The sequence below is a fragment of the Panicum hallii genome, chromosome 4, assembly GCF_002211085.1.
Source record: "Panicum hallii strain FIL2 chromosome 4, PHallii_v3.1, whole genome shotgun sequence".
NCBI lineage: Eukaryota > Viridiplantae > Streptophyta > Magnoliopsida > Poales > Poaceae > Panicum > Panicum hallii.
In genome coordinates, this window is record NC_038045.1 from 8388493 (window position 1) to 8406924 (window position 18432).

Here is an 18432-nt window from a genome sequence, read left to right on the forward strand (position 1 = left end):
AATCTTATCATTTAGAAGTATTAAATAAAGTCTAATTACAAAAAATTTTGCACAGATGGGTGCTAATTCGCGAGACAAATTTAATGAGCCTAATTAATCCATAATTTGTCACAGTGATGCTACAGTAATCATCCGCTAATCATGGACTAATATAGCTCATTAGATTCGTCTCGCGAATTAGTCCTAGGGTTCTGCAATTAGTTTTGTAATTAGACTTTATTTAATATTTTTAAATGATAAGATTCTCTTTGATGTGATTGCTCTGAACTTTAGACCTCAGAAGACGAACACTAACCTAGTACTACAGAGTAGAGACCCAAATAAATCTGCCACCATACTGCAATCCTCCAAATGTCGCTGTTGCATTTTCCAGCTCATCCCCATCTTGTCCCTTGTTCAGTTTTTTCCACTTCATGCCGGACCCGGACACCAGATCTGTTCTTTCTGCATCACAACCTTCCCCACTTTGAAAAAAGCGTGTCACGTCACAGTCCTCACAAATCACTAGGCAAATTTGCTTCCTATGTCAGCATGGCTTTATTTCAGCGTGCAGTACAGTTGCAGATATGCCTCCGACTCATTGATCTTTCTCCAGAGATTGTGTGGCCTCCAGTTTTCTGAAACCTCCAAAAAGTGCCCCAAAGTTTCAGAGAACTGAAAACAGGTCAAGGATCCTGTATTTACAATCTGCATCACGTCGTTTGCTTCTTTAGAACTAGGCTATCAGTAATCAGTTAATGCTAAAAACTGGCTTACTGCCAGCCAAACAATGGATACATGGTGTATTATTGACGGAGCTACCGGCGCTTGTTAAGTGGTCACGAACCAAACAAGCCCTTTGTGCCGATCCAAGTATCCAACATCTCCACCAAGAACTTCGTTCTTGGTAATTGGAGTTCGCCTTTTGGTTTTGCTGCTAATTTACAGCCTCCTCGATGATCCATATGTACTGTACTTCGTTGTTCGTCCTTGCACCATGACCATGGCGGACCGGGCTTCTTCAGCTGCCTGGTCGGCAGAGCCGAAATTCTGCCATGGAATGGAAGAGCTTGCAGCAGAGCTATGTACACTCGGAAGGAGCACCTGAATTTCTCTTATACTTGTAAAGCCGGCGCACATCTGGCTACACGACGTGCACCACGAAGTTGCCGCTGTCCTCGTCGTCGCCGTCGTTCCACCGGCCGGAGTCAGACATGCTCCGCCGCCGGCTGCCTTTCTTCTTCGACTCGAGGAGCGGCGCGCCGCCGCCCTCGTAGTCCGCCTGGCACGCCTCCGCCTCGGCGGCGATCTGTTCGCACCGGATGAGCTGGTGCAGGACCTCCTTCATCGACGGCCGCGTCAGCGGGTTCTCCCCCGTGCAGATCACGCCCATGGTGAACACCGACAGGATGTCCTGCATGTACGCCGGCTCCGGGATGGCCTCGTCGACGACGTCGTCGAACGGGGCACCTTTCTGGTACCGCCGCCACGCCCATTCCGCCAGGCACATGTCGGCGCCGCTGTCGTTGGCGACCTTGCCGGTTGTCAGCTCGAGCAGGACGACGCCGAAGCTGTAGACATCCACCTTCTCATTCACCTTCGGCCTGTACCCATACTCTGCAGCATCGTCGCACATCGATTAGCATTGCAGCTGAAAAATTCACACAAATTGAAGTGCCTGGCAACTGAATTTTGCGTTTTCTTACCTGGAGCCATATACCCGAATGTGCCGCCGATGGCCGACACGGACTCCGGCTCGCCGGACTTGACAAGGATCCGGGCGAGCCCGAAGTCGGCGATCTTGGCCTGGAAGTCCGGGTCGAGCAGGATGTTGCTGGACTTGACGTCGCGGTGCACGATCGGCTGGGAGCAGTCGTGGTGCATGTAGCTGAGCCCCTTGGCCGCGTCGATGGCGATGGCCAGCCTGGTCGGCCAGTCCAGCGGCGCCGGCGCGCCCTCGCGGTCCCGGTGGTGCAGCCACCGGTCGAGGCTGCCGTTCTCCATGTACTCGTAGACCAGCAGCTTGGCCTCCTGGCTGGAGATGCAGCAGAGCAGCTTCACGATGTTGTTGTGCCGGATGCTGCCCAGCACCTTCACCTCCGACTCGAACTCCTTGTCCAGCTTCTCGTCCACCTTCCTCGAGTTCCAAATCCTCTTCACGGCCACCATCCTGCCGGCGCCCTCCTCGTCGCGGCCGAGGTGGATGCGGTACACCTTCCCGGACCCGCCGCTGCCGATCACGTTCTCCTCGCGGATGTTGCTCAGCACGTCCGACTCGGTGAAGTTCAGCTGGGTGAAGGCCGTCATCTTCCAGTCCGTCACCTCGTGGCTCTCCTTCCGGCGCCGGAAGAGCAGCCAGGCGATGCCGATGCTACCAACGAGGACGATGCCGGCGAGCATCGCGAAGAGGATGATCAGGCCCTTGGACAGCTCGTCGTGGGCGCCTCTGCCGCCGCCCCGGCACGTCGGGAGGTTTGTGCCCGAGCCCGCCTTCGCGCAGAGCCCGGGGTTGCCGAGGAAGCTGCGGTCGTACGCCGCGATCTGGAGTAGAACCGGCACCTCGCCGGTGAGTTGGTTCGATGACAGGTTGAGCGCGTTGATCAGGTTGCTTATATCTGATGGGATGCCGCCGGTGAGCAAATTGTCGGACAGATCAAGCGTCGTCAGTGCTGGGAGCGTCCCGATGCTCCCCGGCGGTATCGCGCCGGAAATCCGGTTGGCGCTCAGGTTCAGCGTATTGAGCTTCTGCAGCAATTTGATCGATGTCGGAATGGAGCCGGTGATCCGGTTGCCGGGTGCTATCAGATCAGTAAGGTTGGAGAGCTTGCTCATGTCAGACGGCAATTCGCCGGCCAGCCGGTTGTTCTCCGCGTGGAACACCTTCAGCCCCGTTGCCAGCACGGGGAAGGAGCCGGAGAACATGTTGTATCCCATCTCAATCCGTGAGATGTTTGAGGAGATCTCTGACGGCAGCGTGCCGGTGAAGCTGTTGTTCTGGATCATCACCATGTTCAGCTTCGGGAATGACCATATCCTCGCCGGGAAGTCGCCGGAGAAGCGGTTGTTGTAGAGCATGAGGTTGTTTATCGTGACGCAGTCGCCGAGCTTCGCGGGGAACTCGCCTGAGAAGCTGTTGTTGAAGGCGACGATGTCGAAGAGCTTCCCGTTGGCGCAGAGCGCCTCCCGCAGTGGGCCGGAGAGGTTGTTGTTGCTCACCTCGAGGTTGCCGAGCGGCGAGTACTGGCCGAGCTCTGGCGGGAGCTCGCCGGAGAGCCGGTTGTTGAATAACCGGACGTCCTTGAGCTGCGTGAGCAGCCCAATGCTCGCCGGGATTGTGCCGGTGAGCTGGTTTTTGTAAAGAAACAGCAAGCCGAGGTTCTTAAGCTTCCCGAAGTCCTCCGGAATCTCTCCAGTGAGCTGATTCGACGACAGATCAAGCTCAACCAGGTTCGCCGCCGTGACGTTGCGCGGCAGCTCGCCGGAGAGGCTGTTGTCGAAGAGGTAGATGTTCTGAAGCTTCCCGTGCTGCAGCACCCACGCGGGGATCGAGCCGGTGAGCTGGTTGGACGCCAACGAGAACACCGTGAGCTCCGTGAGGCTGGAGAAGGCCTTCGGGATCTCCCCGGTGAGGTTCATTCTGTCCATCCAGAGGTAGCTGAGGTTGGTGAGGCTGGCGAATTCCGCGGGCACGGGCGCCGGCGCGAACGCGTTGTCGGCCAGCGTGAGGACCTCGAGCCCGCCGAGCCTGCTTATCCCGGCCGCCGGGTAGGCGCCCTCGAAGCGGTTGGTGTCGAGCAGCAGGGACTTGAGCGCCGCGAGCCTAGCCACCGCGGGCGGCACCTCCCCGGCGAAGGCATTGGTGGAGAGGTTGAGGTGCTCCATCGCCGGCGAGAGGCCGTCGATGCCGCGCGGTAGCGGCCCCGAGAGCTGGTTGTTGGAGAGGTCGAGGAAGCGGAGCGCCGCGCAGGCGTAGAGCGCGGCGCCGGGGAAGGCGCCGGTGAGGTTGTTGTAGGAGAGGTCGAGGCGGGCGAGGCTTTTGAGCGCGCATACGGACTCCGGGACGGAGCCGGTGAGGTGGAGGCGGGACAGGGTGATTCCCGTGACGGCCCCGCCGCCGCCAGTGGCGCAGGTGACGCCGGTCCAGTTGCAGTGGTCGGGGGCGGCGGCGGGGTCCCAGGACTTGAGCTGCGGGGGGTCGCCCCAATCCTTCTTGACGGCGAGCAGGGTGTCGCGGTCGCCGGCGGCGGGCTGGGAGCGGCCCTCGCCGGCGAGGAGAAGGAAGAGGAGCAGGACGAGGAGCACGGGGAAGCGGCAGCAGGCGGTGGAGCTGGAGCCTGACATTATTTTACTTGGAAGCTTCCTAGGCGGTGCGGTGAGGTGAGCCGAGCTGCCGAGCAGCTGAGGTGGGGAGGGGGGGAGGGAGTGAGCCGTGAGAGTGACCAACGGGGTGGCGTGCCTGTTATACGTGTGAAAAGCTTGTGGTCTCCGGTCAATGGGTCAACGGTCTTCGCATCGCGATTAGTGGTGGGGTTTGGAGGACACAAGTTGATGGATGCCCAATCGACCCGGTTGTTCTGTCTGCCTGCTAGTGGCGATCAAACTAATCTTAACCATCTCACTGCTCCTACTTGTTACCACTGCACTTCCATTTCTTTTTCCGGTACAGCTTGTCTGACCATGACTGCTAATGGCTCCTCTGCTATAAACAAGCAGTAGGAGTTAGAAGTTAGGACAGTGTCCATGACTTTTAGTGTGCAGTCACTTGAGAACTGAACCCATCACATGCTCTTTTTTTTTTAACAATGCCTTGTGTCTGGATTTCACTGAAACAAGATGTGAGAATTAGGATTAACACTGTCGATGCGGAATTGACGGCACACTCTACTAGGGTGTTGGCTGCTAGTCCATCCATTTGTGCATCAAGTCCGAAGAACGCCCGAGTCTAAAATGAAGAAATGATAATTGCTCCTTGTTTTATAGGCTTTCCCCTCCTGTTGCATAAAGAACCGGAAGAGTTTGAGAACACTTTCAAAGGTAGGTACTATGGAAACCTAAGGAAGCTTTGATTTTTTTTTTTCTGTTTTGCTAACAAGCATGATTTGTATTTAAAATAGTAATATGATTGCAATTCTAATCTTGATGTCCTCATTGGGATAGACAGAACGATTATGCAAGACCCAGTTGGTATCCCCCAAAATTGCTGTGCCATTCTTGCCTTCCAAACATGATCTTGGTACTACATCATCCATCTGCCGTCCATCCAACCATCCATTCAGTGCGTCCGGAAGCAACGAACCGGCTCCTCATGTCACTGCCTTATCGACAAGCCAAAAATAATTGTTTCGTGTCAGCATGATTGTCATATGCGACTGAAAAAAAGAGCATCTCGTGCCTGACGTGTAACTTAGCTGAGCAATGAATCCAAGATCATATTGACAATACTGCCAGTTTCTTCGAGAGAGAAAGATGCCACTATGTATATATGCATCACGAACACAAGAAGTTTGGACAAGGCGCTATTTGATCTTGAACTTAGCCTGGGTCACATCAGACGTTTGATACCAATTAGAGAACTAAACATGAGCTAATTATAAAACTAATTGCACAAATAGAGATTAATTCACGAGACGAATCTACTAAGCCTAAGTAATCCATTATTAGCTCATATTTACTGTAGCACAACATTATCAAATCATAAACTAATTAGTCTTAATAAATGCATCTAATGAATTAGCATCTATTTATACAATTAGTTTTATAATTAAATCTATATTTAATACTTTTAGTTTCTAAACATCCGATGACGGAACTGAAAATTAAACAAAAACGACGATTGTGACCACGGCAATTTGATGATTTGGTGCTGCCTCGGAGTTCCCAAGAGGCACAGAGAACAATGATCAAAGCCTTTACGGAAAGGATAAAATTATTTGCAGAAGTGCGCTTCTTTTATTTTTATTTACATATTGTAGTAGATTTATTCTAAGTCAAATTTAGCCAACTTTGACCAAATTTATAGAAAAAATAATAATATTTACAATATCAAATTTATTTTACTGAATTCACCATAAAGTATACATTAATAGTATATATGTTTGATGTATAATTGTTGCTATATTTTTCTATAAATTTGATTAAAGTTAGCTAACTTTGACTTAGGATAAATTTAATACGATATGTAAATAAAAATGGAGGGAGTAGGAATACGTAACATTGATGCATTTGCATGTTTAACTTTAACAGCTCAAATTTAAACTTTCTTTTATGGAGTTTGGCCTCGGCGAACTGTATCTGAATTAAGTGCATCGATCACTGAAGCCCATCACAGCACCGAGTGGCTAGTTGAGTTGAAGTGGGGTGGAGCAGGTGATCGCCCCGAGAAGGTTAGCCTTCAATTTGCACGCCGCTGCCTATCCGCTCGCTTCACGGCGGCGTCGTCTTGGTCATCCCCAGCTTGATGAGCTCAGCCTCCTCTGTGCTGCTGCTGCAGCCCTCTGGGTGCGTGCGGCTCGTCTGTTTTGATCGTGCCTATCCGCTCGCTTCACGGCGGCGTCGTCTTGGTCATCCCCAGCTTGATGAGCTCAGCCTCCTCTGTGCTGCTGCTGCAGCCCTCCGCTGGGTGCGTGCGGCTCGTCTGTTTTGACGTGGTTCTTCAAAATAGGATAATGCTGTTCTTCATCCCGATAGCAACTTAGTAAATAAATTTGCAACTCGGAGTGTTGAGACGGGCGTGGCGAGACCCCACGTGAAGCGAGGCGATGAGTAAGGTGGAGTCCAACGGCGGATGTTTCGAGGCCTCCGCACGTTGTGTTTCGCGGTGGTGACTGCGAGGCAGCCTATGTGTGGTCCGGATCCGGTGATTTCACCCTATCGGATGGTGTGTGGTGTTGCAGCGGCACTACGGCGGTGGATCCCGCATCCCGGTGGCCTTCTTCGGTGTGGTGCAGTCTGTTTCTCTCGTTTCCCTATCAGCGTGGGGCCCTACCCGACGGCGGCTACGTAAGGTGAAGAAGGTTGTTAGCGGCGGCGACTAGGCTTCAATCTGCCTGCGTTGCCCAGCGGAGTGGTCTCGTCCATATCGATGTCCCAATCCGACCGGGCAATGTGTCTTGTGGAGACAAGTTGTGTGGTTTGCGTCGACGTCCCAATCCGACCAACCTAAGTTGTTTGAGTAGAGTTGAGTTCGTCACGTGTTGATGCCCCAATCCAACCCGTTGGTGTTGTTGTCGTGCCTTCTTTCTTTTTTTCCTGGTTATACCCTCCTAGAGCTATATAATTATAATTTTTTTCTGCTATATTAATAGAAACGTACTCGTCGTGTTGTTTGTTAAAAAAAATTGTAGGGCCTCGGCCTCGCCAACTTTATACTAATCTCATTATAAAAAAAAAACTTTACTACTAACCTGGAGCAGTTGTCACAACATTGACGTGAAGTGGTGAAGGGATCTCGTTTGGTCGATGATTGGGACTTGAGAGAGATCTATGAAGCTCACGCATCATCTGGTTGGGTTCGGGGGACTTTTGGTTTCAGCTTCTGTTCCCAACGGAAATGGTAAGAACAAAAAAAAGGAAGGAGAGCTTTATTTCCTGGCAAAGTTTGCCAGCACGCAGCAGGGAAAGTTCACCATGGGGTTCCTCCCCCGGGGGCTAAATTGCGTCGATCCACATGTACCCTGATGGAACCAACCTTTGGAAAGGAGGGTTCACACACTACTGCCTCGGTGTGCATTTGGCCTGAAAATGCGGTTCTCTTTCTCTCTTTGGTACTACGACAGAGGTGCCATGTTCTCTCGTATGCCATGAACGTTTATGGCAATAACCTTCTAGTGTGACAATGACATGGTTGGGCATCAAATCGAGAATGCACAGTTGCAGGATTCCCATTCAGATCGAGGAAACCTCCCGTGGATGAAGGACCCAACTACTGTGGAACATGTAACTTTTTCCTTTCTGGGCTGGAGATATATCATTGAAACACAGACACAGATTCTCGTACCCCAAAAGATCAACAACAACAACAAAATCTAAAACCTGTGAATTCAATCCTTATTGTTCGGCATCAGGATGGAGCAGGTTCACACAACCCCTGCCATAAAAGCAACGAGGCCAACATTAACTACTCCTTCTGTCTCAAAATAGATGTTCGTTTAACATTCGAATTTTCTCAAAAAAATATATTCTGTTAGCTTCTAGTGAGATCCTTCTAATTAAAGCAACCAAAATGATAAAAAATTATATAGAAAAAGACAGGTAACCAATCAAATGCTTAGTCCATGCTACTTTTCGGATTCCAATACATTTTCATTTATTGATGATCCAGAGAACCAAATATACAACGCGATTTTTAATCATAAATGCTATAAATAATTAGGGGTAATAAGTTTATTTCGCACTATTAATAGTAATATGTCTAAAATTTTCTAAACGAACACTTATTTTGGGCTGGAGTGAAATACTTATTTTGAGATGGAGTATGTAACTTTCGGCATGATGCTTAATAGAAGAGCACACGGGTTGCCGTGTTGATGTGTAGCTAGCGTTCTAGAGTTACACGGAAAAGCGGCCATCACGGGAGCAACGCACCTAATAATTAAAGCAGGAGCAACACACGCAAACTCACAGGACCAACGGTAGCAGTGCGTGTTCCTTCTACGCACCTCGAGCCGGCCGAGAGATGAAGCAGGAATATTTATGGCACGTGGAGCGTCTCACTCCCTTGCGCTGTCGATCTCGACCACTACGCGTGTACGACGAAATCATCCTACGCGCGCCACTATTTAGAAATATTCATGTAAAACGAGCAGGGTTGCTGTAGCATTCGATCTGTTTCTAGAGATATCATTTTAGATACGGGTGATACCATCATCCATCCCTGGTAATGCATTTTGAAGGGCTGGTGATATCATCACCCGTGCTTGAAAATGATAGCGATTCATTTCGAGAGGCGGGTAACAGCGTCGCCCACCCATAAAAATGTATTTTAGGAGTGGGTGATGGTATGACCTGCCTCTACAAATGGTCCATCGTAAATAAATTCATAACTTTTTCATATGATGTCGGATGAAGTCAAACTTTTTGTTAAAATTGTAGAGGTTGATGAGGCCTGAATTTTTGTAGTTGACAACTTTTAATTTAAGATCATTTAGTAGTCAAAAAATTATTATAAGTTCTCTAATTTTAAAATATAGAAGTTTTGATTTTTTTTTCAAACAACTTTTGATGTAGAGTAGCTCCATATCTACGTTGGAATGGTAAGGTTTAAATCAATTTAAGAGTTAATACAAAATAATGGCATACCTTGTAGAGTCACAAGTGACTGTGTAGTGTGGTGGTAAGGAGAGTACGGGCGAGGCTTGAAGCAGTTCGAGTCCCGATTAATATAACTGTGCATATTTCATCAAAAAATTATAAATATGTAGTACTAAAAACTCTCTTTCCTAGTAGTGTACATTTCGTTTCTCATGCTTGGAGAACCGGAACCCGTGTGCCGAAGAATATATTACGAAACATATTTCATAATATAGATAGCTCTTTTTATTTTTTTTTTGAAATACCTCTTTTTAGTATTTAGCGTAATACATTTTACAGATGCCGCTAGTTAAAGTATGGTGTTGGAGAGCGCACGTAGATATCCTAACGAACTTATATTATTTATTATGATCCAAAGAAGTATATACATCCACTACGACTGTTCAGCAATGTGTAAAATATATTCCAACAGAAGAAAGATCTCCAACCTTTGATTTCTCCTGCAACATAGTGTCAATCGCTAAAGACTCAATATAATCTCAGAACCATTTTGAATACAGATATATTATTGATGCAACTGTTATGCACGAAACGTATAATTCAGCTAATTATTGGTCAAAGTTTAAATTCTCCCTGATCAAAATTATGGAGCATTTCTAAGCGGATGGAGTATTATACTAGAGTCATTCTAAATTTCTGATAACAAAAAACGCACGGTTTGGTCACATTTGTCTTACCCTTCTTTCACAGTGGGACTCGCCAAACATCAAGCATTGACCGGACCCAAACAGTGCAACCGGAAAACATACAGATATATGGAGCCAAAGAAAACCCCCGATTGATCGGCAGAGATCCATGATCGGGCGTCGATCGCTACCACCACCACCACATTAACTAGGATTGATTGATGCTTAGCGTCCATCCTAATCTTCCACCACGCGCTTTTCCATTCCCGAACACCGAGCTCGTCTTATTCCAGTTAGCACCAACTGCGGCTGATGGTTCTTTTAACACGGATGCCCAACCCATTTGCGAGAAAGAGATGTCTGCATGGATACGGTCTACGGGTGTTGCATAGTTTAGGTGCTGGAGGTAGAGGTGATTGTTTTGACAAATCAACGGTCGAATGCGTTCACCCGACCGAGGTAAGTCTCCGACCAGGTAGGGCTGGGCGTTTGTAGGTTCAGATCAGTTCAGTTTGATTTGGACCGGCAGAAAAGCTCGAGACTCGCGAGCCGACTCGGCATCTTTTTGAACTGCCGTAGCCATTGTAGACATGTAAGCTTCCTTGATGATGCGTATTTCGGACATAATATGTTCCCTTGATCGTTGAATTTAAGACTTGATAATTTATTTTTATTCTTGCATAAAGAGTTATGTCAAATATTGAAATTTTTTTACCGAATTACATATGGATGATGCCATTTTTATGTATTGATTATACTTACTGTCTGAGATCATATCAGGGGATGGCATGGTGTCCGGCAAGGGGAAGCAGCACTGTTCCTCGTCCGGTAATAGGAGACAGAGTTGCAATGGCCAAATTAATTCTTTCTAACGATTAGGGAGTACTAACTGGGTACTGCACCTGCAGATGCATGCACCGAGAGGGACAGAGCAATGGTCGAATTAAAGCCCTTACATGGGGAAAATTTTACACTCCTGCCTGAGAATTTATTAATTTAACGGAATGCACGAGTCCAAAAGTAACTCCACACTGAAACATCAGTGTTGGAGCAGGTGATCGTCCCAGGAAGGTTTCCTACCTGCTCGCCGTTGCCACACCAACCTGAGCCCATTAGCCCATAGTACGTCAGATTTATAGTAGCCTAGCTGCTTTACCAGCTACCGCCACCATGCATCCTCGAGTAGCTTACCCTGCCATTGACATGAAAAGGTTTCGATGCGTCAGGTTCTGCCCCAGCCGGGTCACAGGGAAATGCAACCTGCACGGCCTGAAACTTGACGGTCAGGTTCTGCCCCAGCGCGGCGGTTGCAATGCATCAGTTCAGTTCGCATGGCTGATGGGAAGAAATGGTTGCATAAACGTAACGTGGAATCTTTAGGGTGAAAATGACTCGCATTAGTTGTTTGGTGCTTTACAAGTTTATTATTGTCACTGCGCAGAAAATGCCGCTTACCTTCGCGGTACTTAACTGGAATTTACCCCTCTTTCTTTCGCTGTCTTCTAGAGACGAACAGATGCTCGTACAATCTGAAAAGAGAGTTCCTCAAAGATGCATGTCTACTACCAAACTAAAAGGAAAGATCTAAGCATTTGCACCCATCTTTATCAGCAGCAGATCGAAGCTTCTAAGTTCTAACTCATGATGGCCACAAAGACCACAAGCTCATCTCTCCACGAGGTTACTGTATCAGGTGAGTCATGAGTGCACGGGGCGTACGCCATGCCGATGCAGCGTGTGCCTTCCTTTCTTTGAGATATGATGTATTCATCTACTGTAGAGTAGCTCATTAACACTAATTGACCCCTCCTTCCGTATGCCTCACGTTCTACCACTGCTTTCCAGGGTCAAGCGACCACCGCGGGTGCAATGCACCGAATCCGACCCGGAGCTCTTCTACACGTAAACGTGATGCGGAGCGCGCCTCCCGTGAACTTGATGCGGAATATTTGGCTCGGTCCCTCTCCATTCAGTCATTCAGACGCTTCGTTTCTCTTTCTCGTGTCCCAGGGATCGGAAAACCCACCGTTTGGAGGCTCCCGTGCGCTCGAGGCGATTATTATTAACAGTGCGTCTTGGTTCTTTTCTAAACAAACTTTCAATAATGCTCTAGCGTCAAGGTCGTCCGGCGCCAAAAAGAAATTGTACACCTTGACCCATCGCAGCAGCGATGCTGCGGTGGAAATTTTATTATGATAGGTCATATTCGGCGTGTTTTCATAATAATGAGATTTGTGCTGGATTCACGCTTGCACGTGCCTTCCGGAAGTTTGTGGGGGAGTCAAAACAATTCACACCGAACTAATGATGTATATTTTGTTTTACTCCTCTTCATCACGAGACCTGGAAAAGGCACTGTTTGCTCGTCCGTTCATTGATCTGTTCCAGGGTGAGACACACCAAACGTTGACTAAATTCTGCTCGGCTGCAGCTGTGGTTGCGGCTGCCGCTGCAGCAGCCGGCCCCCAGCTGCAGACAGCAGCAGCTGCTGTGTGGGCTAGCAGCAGCTGCAGCCGGATGGTTGGAGCCGCGGTAAACGGATCCGTTATATTTAGATGTATAGTAAAATTTATATATGTAGAAAATTTAAAACGACTAATAATTTGGAACGGAGGGAGAGAGTACAGTTGAGTGATGCTTAGCGTCAATCCTAATCTTCCACCAAGCACTTTACCATTTCCGAGCTTATCACTATCTGATTCCAGTTAGCACTAACTTAACGATGATTCTTTTTGGAAAAAACTGGGATACCAACCCCATTTGCGTCGCGAGAAAGATCATTTGCACCGATTCGGTCTACGGGTATGCTGCATAGATTAGCCACTATCAGTGATAGATTAATCTGACCAATATAATCGACGGTCAAGGCACGCTGAACGAACGCATGCATGCTGCCAGAGCTTTCCCTTTCCTCTTCCTAGCTTGGATATATAAAAAAAATAGCAAAAAGATGCTGGGCAAGATTTCGTCCGCCCATGCATCCTCCTCCATGCAATTGATGGAATCACCTACCGCTCATCCGTGCTGATGATACAATAAAGTTAGTAGTGCAGCCAGCTTTCTTGTTCTAATCAGCAAAGAAAGTGAAAAGATTGTATGAAACGATCGATGCATTTCCTTAAGATAATCCCGGTGTTTCTCCTTTTTAATTATTCTCTCTAATGTCACCCCTGAATGTGGTGACAACCTAGTGTTGCATATATTCCCCTGTTCTTTAGTTTCTTTTTTATTCTTCTGTAAAGGTATGTATCAGCTAGATTTCGAATCAGAGCCGGTCGACGACTGCAAAATTAGAGTCTCCAAAGCTCAAACAAACCACATGCTTGCTTGGCCACACGAGGGAAGACGATGAAGGCCAAGCAGGCGCATGTGCGTCGGCGCGCCTGCCTCAGTCGCCTCTGTGTTTGCTGACCGACGGCACAAGGCCGACCGCATGCACGAGCTGCTGCTGTCAATCGGCGAGCTAGGGAGACCACACGCACGGCTGGGCAGTCAACAATGGCGGCCCAGGCCATCCATGATCATGATCTGCAGAGCTGCAGTACGTGTCCTCGAGAATACGACCGGCGCACATGCACCGATCGATCAATGGATGGAAGGCGTGTGTGAAAATTTTGTTCTAGAAAGAAGCACCAAAAAGTGTCTCGTTTGAAACATGCTACTATCAGGATGTGTAAAGAGTGAATCTGTTCACTTTTCAACGGAAATCCCGTGTCATTAGCACCGATATTTCCAAGCTAAAGCCCGTGAAACAACATTAAAGGAGTTTGTTTGTTTGTTTGTTTCTCTATCGACGAATTTTCATGTTGAAATACCAAATTTTGAGCAATCGTCCGGCACAAACCCGACAATTCAGATTAGCCTAACTATGGATAAAGAGACATTTGCGGTGCTATTGCCACCACTCTAAGATGTCTAATTAACCATCACGTGTCCTTCTTATTAGAAAGTGGTCCTTATTTTCATTGCGTACTTATCTTTTTCATTTACCTCGAATTTGATTTTTAGCCTGGTTTTAAAAATAGGGACAAGTTGCAGGCTTCGACTTGAGGTCAAATAGTTGCAGTAATACCTTATCAAAAAAAAATTAGTTGCAAGAATACAAAGTGGTTTTGGAGAGGACATATTGGCACAGCTAGAGCTAGGAGAGTCGCCGGACAGTACAGGGAAAGGCGGGGAGCCAATTACTAGTGGCAGGCGAGGAACCAGCACTTGCACTATAACGGAAGCATTTGCGGAGCGCAACATCACGAGGTTGGGCATCATCTATTGTCCTACCATCTCCCTGTTTTTGTCCTTCCGAATTCAGCTCCGTGGATTTGAAAGTTCCCATGGGAAAAAAAACCATCAGATGCGTTGCGTTTAGTGCACGTGAGGAATGAATTGAGGACTGGACCTGAACTGCCTCGTGAGTGAGCGAGCATCTTCAGGTTGCGTGGATTAGGGGTTTTCTATATGCCACAGGATGTAGAGGACTCTTCTTTTCTCTAGGTACCCCGGGAAATCTTTGTTCTTTGTTGAGAGAACTTCCAGCTTCCAAAATTTTCATTTTAGCGGGTCTATTTGAGACGGAAAAACTTCCCGGTATTTTGGTCAGAAACATGCGATTCGCACACATATAAATCCTACAAGATTCTTTTTAGGTCAACTACGGCTAACGCAGCACAACACAAGAGCATCAAAAGATTACAACCGGAGTTGCAAGATCGACGCAACAAGTAAAGAAAAAGGCTACAGAAAGATGAACACATCTCCCAAATAGAAGGCTACAAGATTTTGCCACATTACAAGCATGAGTCACCATGGATAGCTTTCTCGGTTTGTTCAGGAAAAGCAGTTAGTTTCCAGCAATTATTTGAACCCAAGCAGTACATCTCAGGACCCAGCTCACCGATTTTCGTCGGAAAATGTGATTTGGGTTATTTTCAGTATCAAACCTCAATGGCCAATGCCCAAGAGAAACAAAGGAACTTGACCAAACAAAGCGTTGTGAACGGTACCCCACGACGTAACTGAAAATTCCTACCTGAAATACAGTGCTCTCTCAGACAGCGATTACCACTGGCGGCTCCCTCGAGTTGTTGAGCAAAAAGCAGGTCAGTTTCTTACTTCAGTCTAAAAAGAATGTTGAGACCTGGGAACCCTTTCCACCCCCTTTATTCCAAAGACGAGAGACCACCACCAACCCAGTTCCAGAGTCACAGAAACGGCGTCGAAAACTATTGGATTGGATCAGATAAACCTTGGCCCTTTGATCGATCTGAAGATGATGCACGTCGCAATCAGAAAGTTTCCAGCCGGTGAAGCCGACAAGGCGGCGCTTTTTTCTCTCGGAGCAGCTGGTGGCTAGCTAGGCGCAGTCGTGACTCGTGAGTGGCCAAGTCCAAGAACGCATTAGGTGATGATGATGGTTGATGATAGCGCCGGATAAACGGAAGCAGGGTTCGGCCATGGTCACAGGTGGGCAGAAACCACACTGAGATAGTGCTCCAGTATCGAACAGCTAGCAGCTCCGTGCGTGCGCAGCTTGTGTGCGCATTCGGCAAGCTGCTTCCGAGAGCTCCGATCCGTTTCTTCAGTTTCTCTGGAGGATTCTTAGTTCTGGGGTTTAGGCCAACTGCACGCAGTTACTTGTGTGACTGATTTACCTACCTAACCGGCCTCGTCTTACATTGACCGCGGTCAGAGTAAGATTAGCTAGCACTCGCCCATTGATAAGACAGCGGCGTCAAGCATGAGCTTGAATTTCTTATACCTTTGACTTCGCTAATCATCCAAGCTATTGTTCATCTACCTGCAGTTGTTTTTCTGAACTAGTTAACTAGTCTGTGATGTCCACATAATGTGAGTTCACGTCACGTCATCTACTCTAGCATCCGTAAGTTTATCATGATGAGGTTCGAGGTAGTGTAGCTAGTGCTGCGTGCACACGAAACATACGGTCTTTCATCAGTTACTTTGTAGACATGGTTCATCATGCTTCAAGCGTTCGCAAGCTAGATAGTTTGTGCTTAGCCCACTTGAATTTAGGCAGAAAAAGAAACAGTGACCTTTGAGGTCCATGCGTAAAATGGGACACGTTGATGACCTTTTCATCAACCATTCGTATTTCAAATTACTTACCAGTATGTCTTTGTTCTAAGTCAAACTTGTCACAATTTTACTAGATTTACAGAAAAGCATCAGCACCTACAACATCAACTTAGTTTCACCGCATCCATCATAAAATGTATGTATATAGTATATTTTTTATATTGTGAAAATTTACATATTTTTTTTATAAATTTCATCAAAGTTATTAATATTTAACTCAGAACAAAACTAAAATGACAACTATTTGAAATGGAAGGAGTATATTATTTAAAAGGGATGGAGCATATTTTGAAGTGAACCAGTACATTCCTTTCATTGCGAGAAAACAAATCGTTAAAAAAAAAGACTTTAGAAACGTTTGGAGGACACAAAAATTACAAGCCCAACCCACAAGTGTACATGCACAGCCCACGAAGCCTGTAGGCCCTATTGCTACCTGCTTTACTCCTTTCACGCTTGCACATCTACCGCTAACACAGTTTATCATTCCTGAGATGAAAAAATTAACGAAGGAACGAAACAAAGAGTCTCTTGCTATCCGTTGATGACAGATTTTAGAGGAAGAATCTGTTAAATATTAATCCAATCGAAAGAAGGCGTCATCAAGACAAAATTTAAAAGATAACCCAACAAATATTGTAATTTATCTATCTTCTTTTATAGGCTGAAAGAAGTTTTTGACCCCAAAGGTATCACCTTTCCGTTGCCCTTCCTAATTTGTCAACAATCAGTCACATGTCATGTATACGCTTTGTGGGATTCAAACCTCTGATCACAGTGGCGGATCCAGCTCGCAGCCATTAGGGGGGCTGAATTCTTCTTCTTCCTCCTCTTCTCTCACCTCCTTTCTCCTCTTCTTCTTTTGAAAGAAATCCATGCTCGTAGCCTCAGGGAAAAATGATGAATTAGGCAAATCTAAAACCTTAACATATAGCTCAACCTGTAGCTCAAACTAGTTAGCATAAAATATAAACTAAAATATATAACCTAGATGTGCAACTAGGGTTCAACTAGTATGAAAATCTCATCCCAAATAGTTTTGCAACCTATAACCGATTCTAATAAAATACTACACTAAGAATGTAAAGACACACAAGATTGCAATAACAAATGCGGAAGTTTAAATGAAAATGATGAGTGGAAGCAAACTCTCAACATAAAGATTTATCCCGTAGTATCGGTAGACACAAAGCCACCTCTAATCTATGTTGTCGAAGCACTCACTAAAAATATTGCTTTCTCATCACCAAGTCTCTTCCGGAACTCTTCTCGACTTGCCACGAAGGCTTAGCCACCAAAGCTCTCGCCAAATCCCCGGTCATCTTGATGCCCCTTTCCACTAAGGAGCTTCTCCATGAAGGATGTGATCAGTAAGCTCTTGGATGGCTTGAAAAACTTCTTCAGGGTGTAGGTAGCTTTTCATGAACTCCAGCAACCTCAAGTGACCCGGGGTGAGGTCTTATGTAGGCTAGAGATCCACTCCTAGCCGTTACTTGCTTTTTTCTAAAAAGTTTAAAGCGTCGGTTAAACTGCTAAAAAGTTTAAAGCGCCGGTTAAACTGGTCATAACCGGTCATAACCGTCAATTTAACCTGTCACTCTGAATCTGCATGCTAGCCGTTGAACGTCTCTCTACCATGCCTGAGCTTGCTTGCGTCATTGCACCGACGCACCATCGGTGCAACCGGTGCTGAAGACTTTGCTTGAAAACTCTTCTGGAACCAAAATATACATACTGAGTAACCACAGCACACTTGCACCGATATTTTTTTTCACCGTCGGTTTAACCGGTGTCTTTGCCATTTCTTCACTTGATTGCCATATCATCTTCTCATTGCACCGACGCCTTCAACCTTATAGCATCGGTTCAACCGGTGCAAATGGGTTCTTCTGTACTTAATCGTTGTTTCAACTGCCAACGCACCGATTCGCTATGTTCTGGGACCGTGGGTTCAACTGGTCGACTGATTTCGGCCTGCACTAGTCCAATTCATCCCTGCATTTTCACTACACCTTGGACATCTTCACAGCGATTTGGACCATCTTATATATGGATTGAACTCCATCCATGGCACCTAAAATTCCCACAAACTTAACCTCACAAACTTGTTAGTCCTAACTCGTTAGTCGTATTAAGTATGTTGTTACACAATCACCAAAATTACAATCATGATCTAATAAAAATATATTCCTTACATCTTCTCATCCCTTCACTTTCTTCTCCTTTAGCTCCCCTTTTCTAATGGAGGTGGCAGCTAGTAGGATGGGAGGGGGAGGCTGCAGCCCCTGGATCCACCACTGCCTGATCATAACCCTCGTTTTAGGTGTCACTGCTAGAGAGGTAGAAGAAGAATGGAGGATGAAGACTAGAGGAAGAAGAAAGAAGGAGAAGATTGGATGAAAAGAAGGAATACTATTGGATGAAA

General features: G+C 46.9%; 1 protein-coding gene across 1 annotated transcript; it reads right to left on the reverse strand.

Moving 5' to 3' along the window:
- Positions 1-567: 567 nt before the first annotated feature.
- On the reverse strand, positions 568-4375 carry LOC112889422 (receptor-like protein kinase 5). Its single transcript, XM_025956041.1, has 2 exons — positions 1686-4375; positions 568-1596 (listed from the first exon to the last, which is right to left on the reverse strand). Exons 1-2 carry the CDS (start codon positions 4318-4320, stop codon positions 1124-1126), a joined length of 3108 nt encoding a protein of 1035 aa, XP_025811826.1. The 5' UTR covers positions 4321-4375; the 3' UTR covers positions 568-1123.
- Between the last annotated feature and the right edge of the window lie 14057 nt (positions 4376-18432).

Bases quoted from the DNA above. Each gene is read 5' to 3' on its own strand.
- LOC112889422 (XM_025956041.1), bottom strand. From the start codon at position 4,320: ATGTCAGGCTCCAGCTCCACCGCCTGCTGCCGCTTCCCCGTGCTCCTC. The intron at 1,597-1,685 runs GTAAGAAAACGC...ACGATGCTGCAG, and splicing joins ATTCGGGTATATGGCTCCAG to AGTATGGGTACAGGCCGAAG.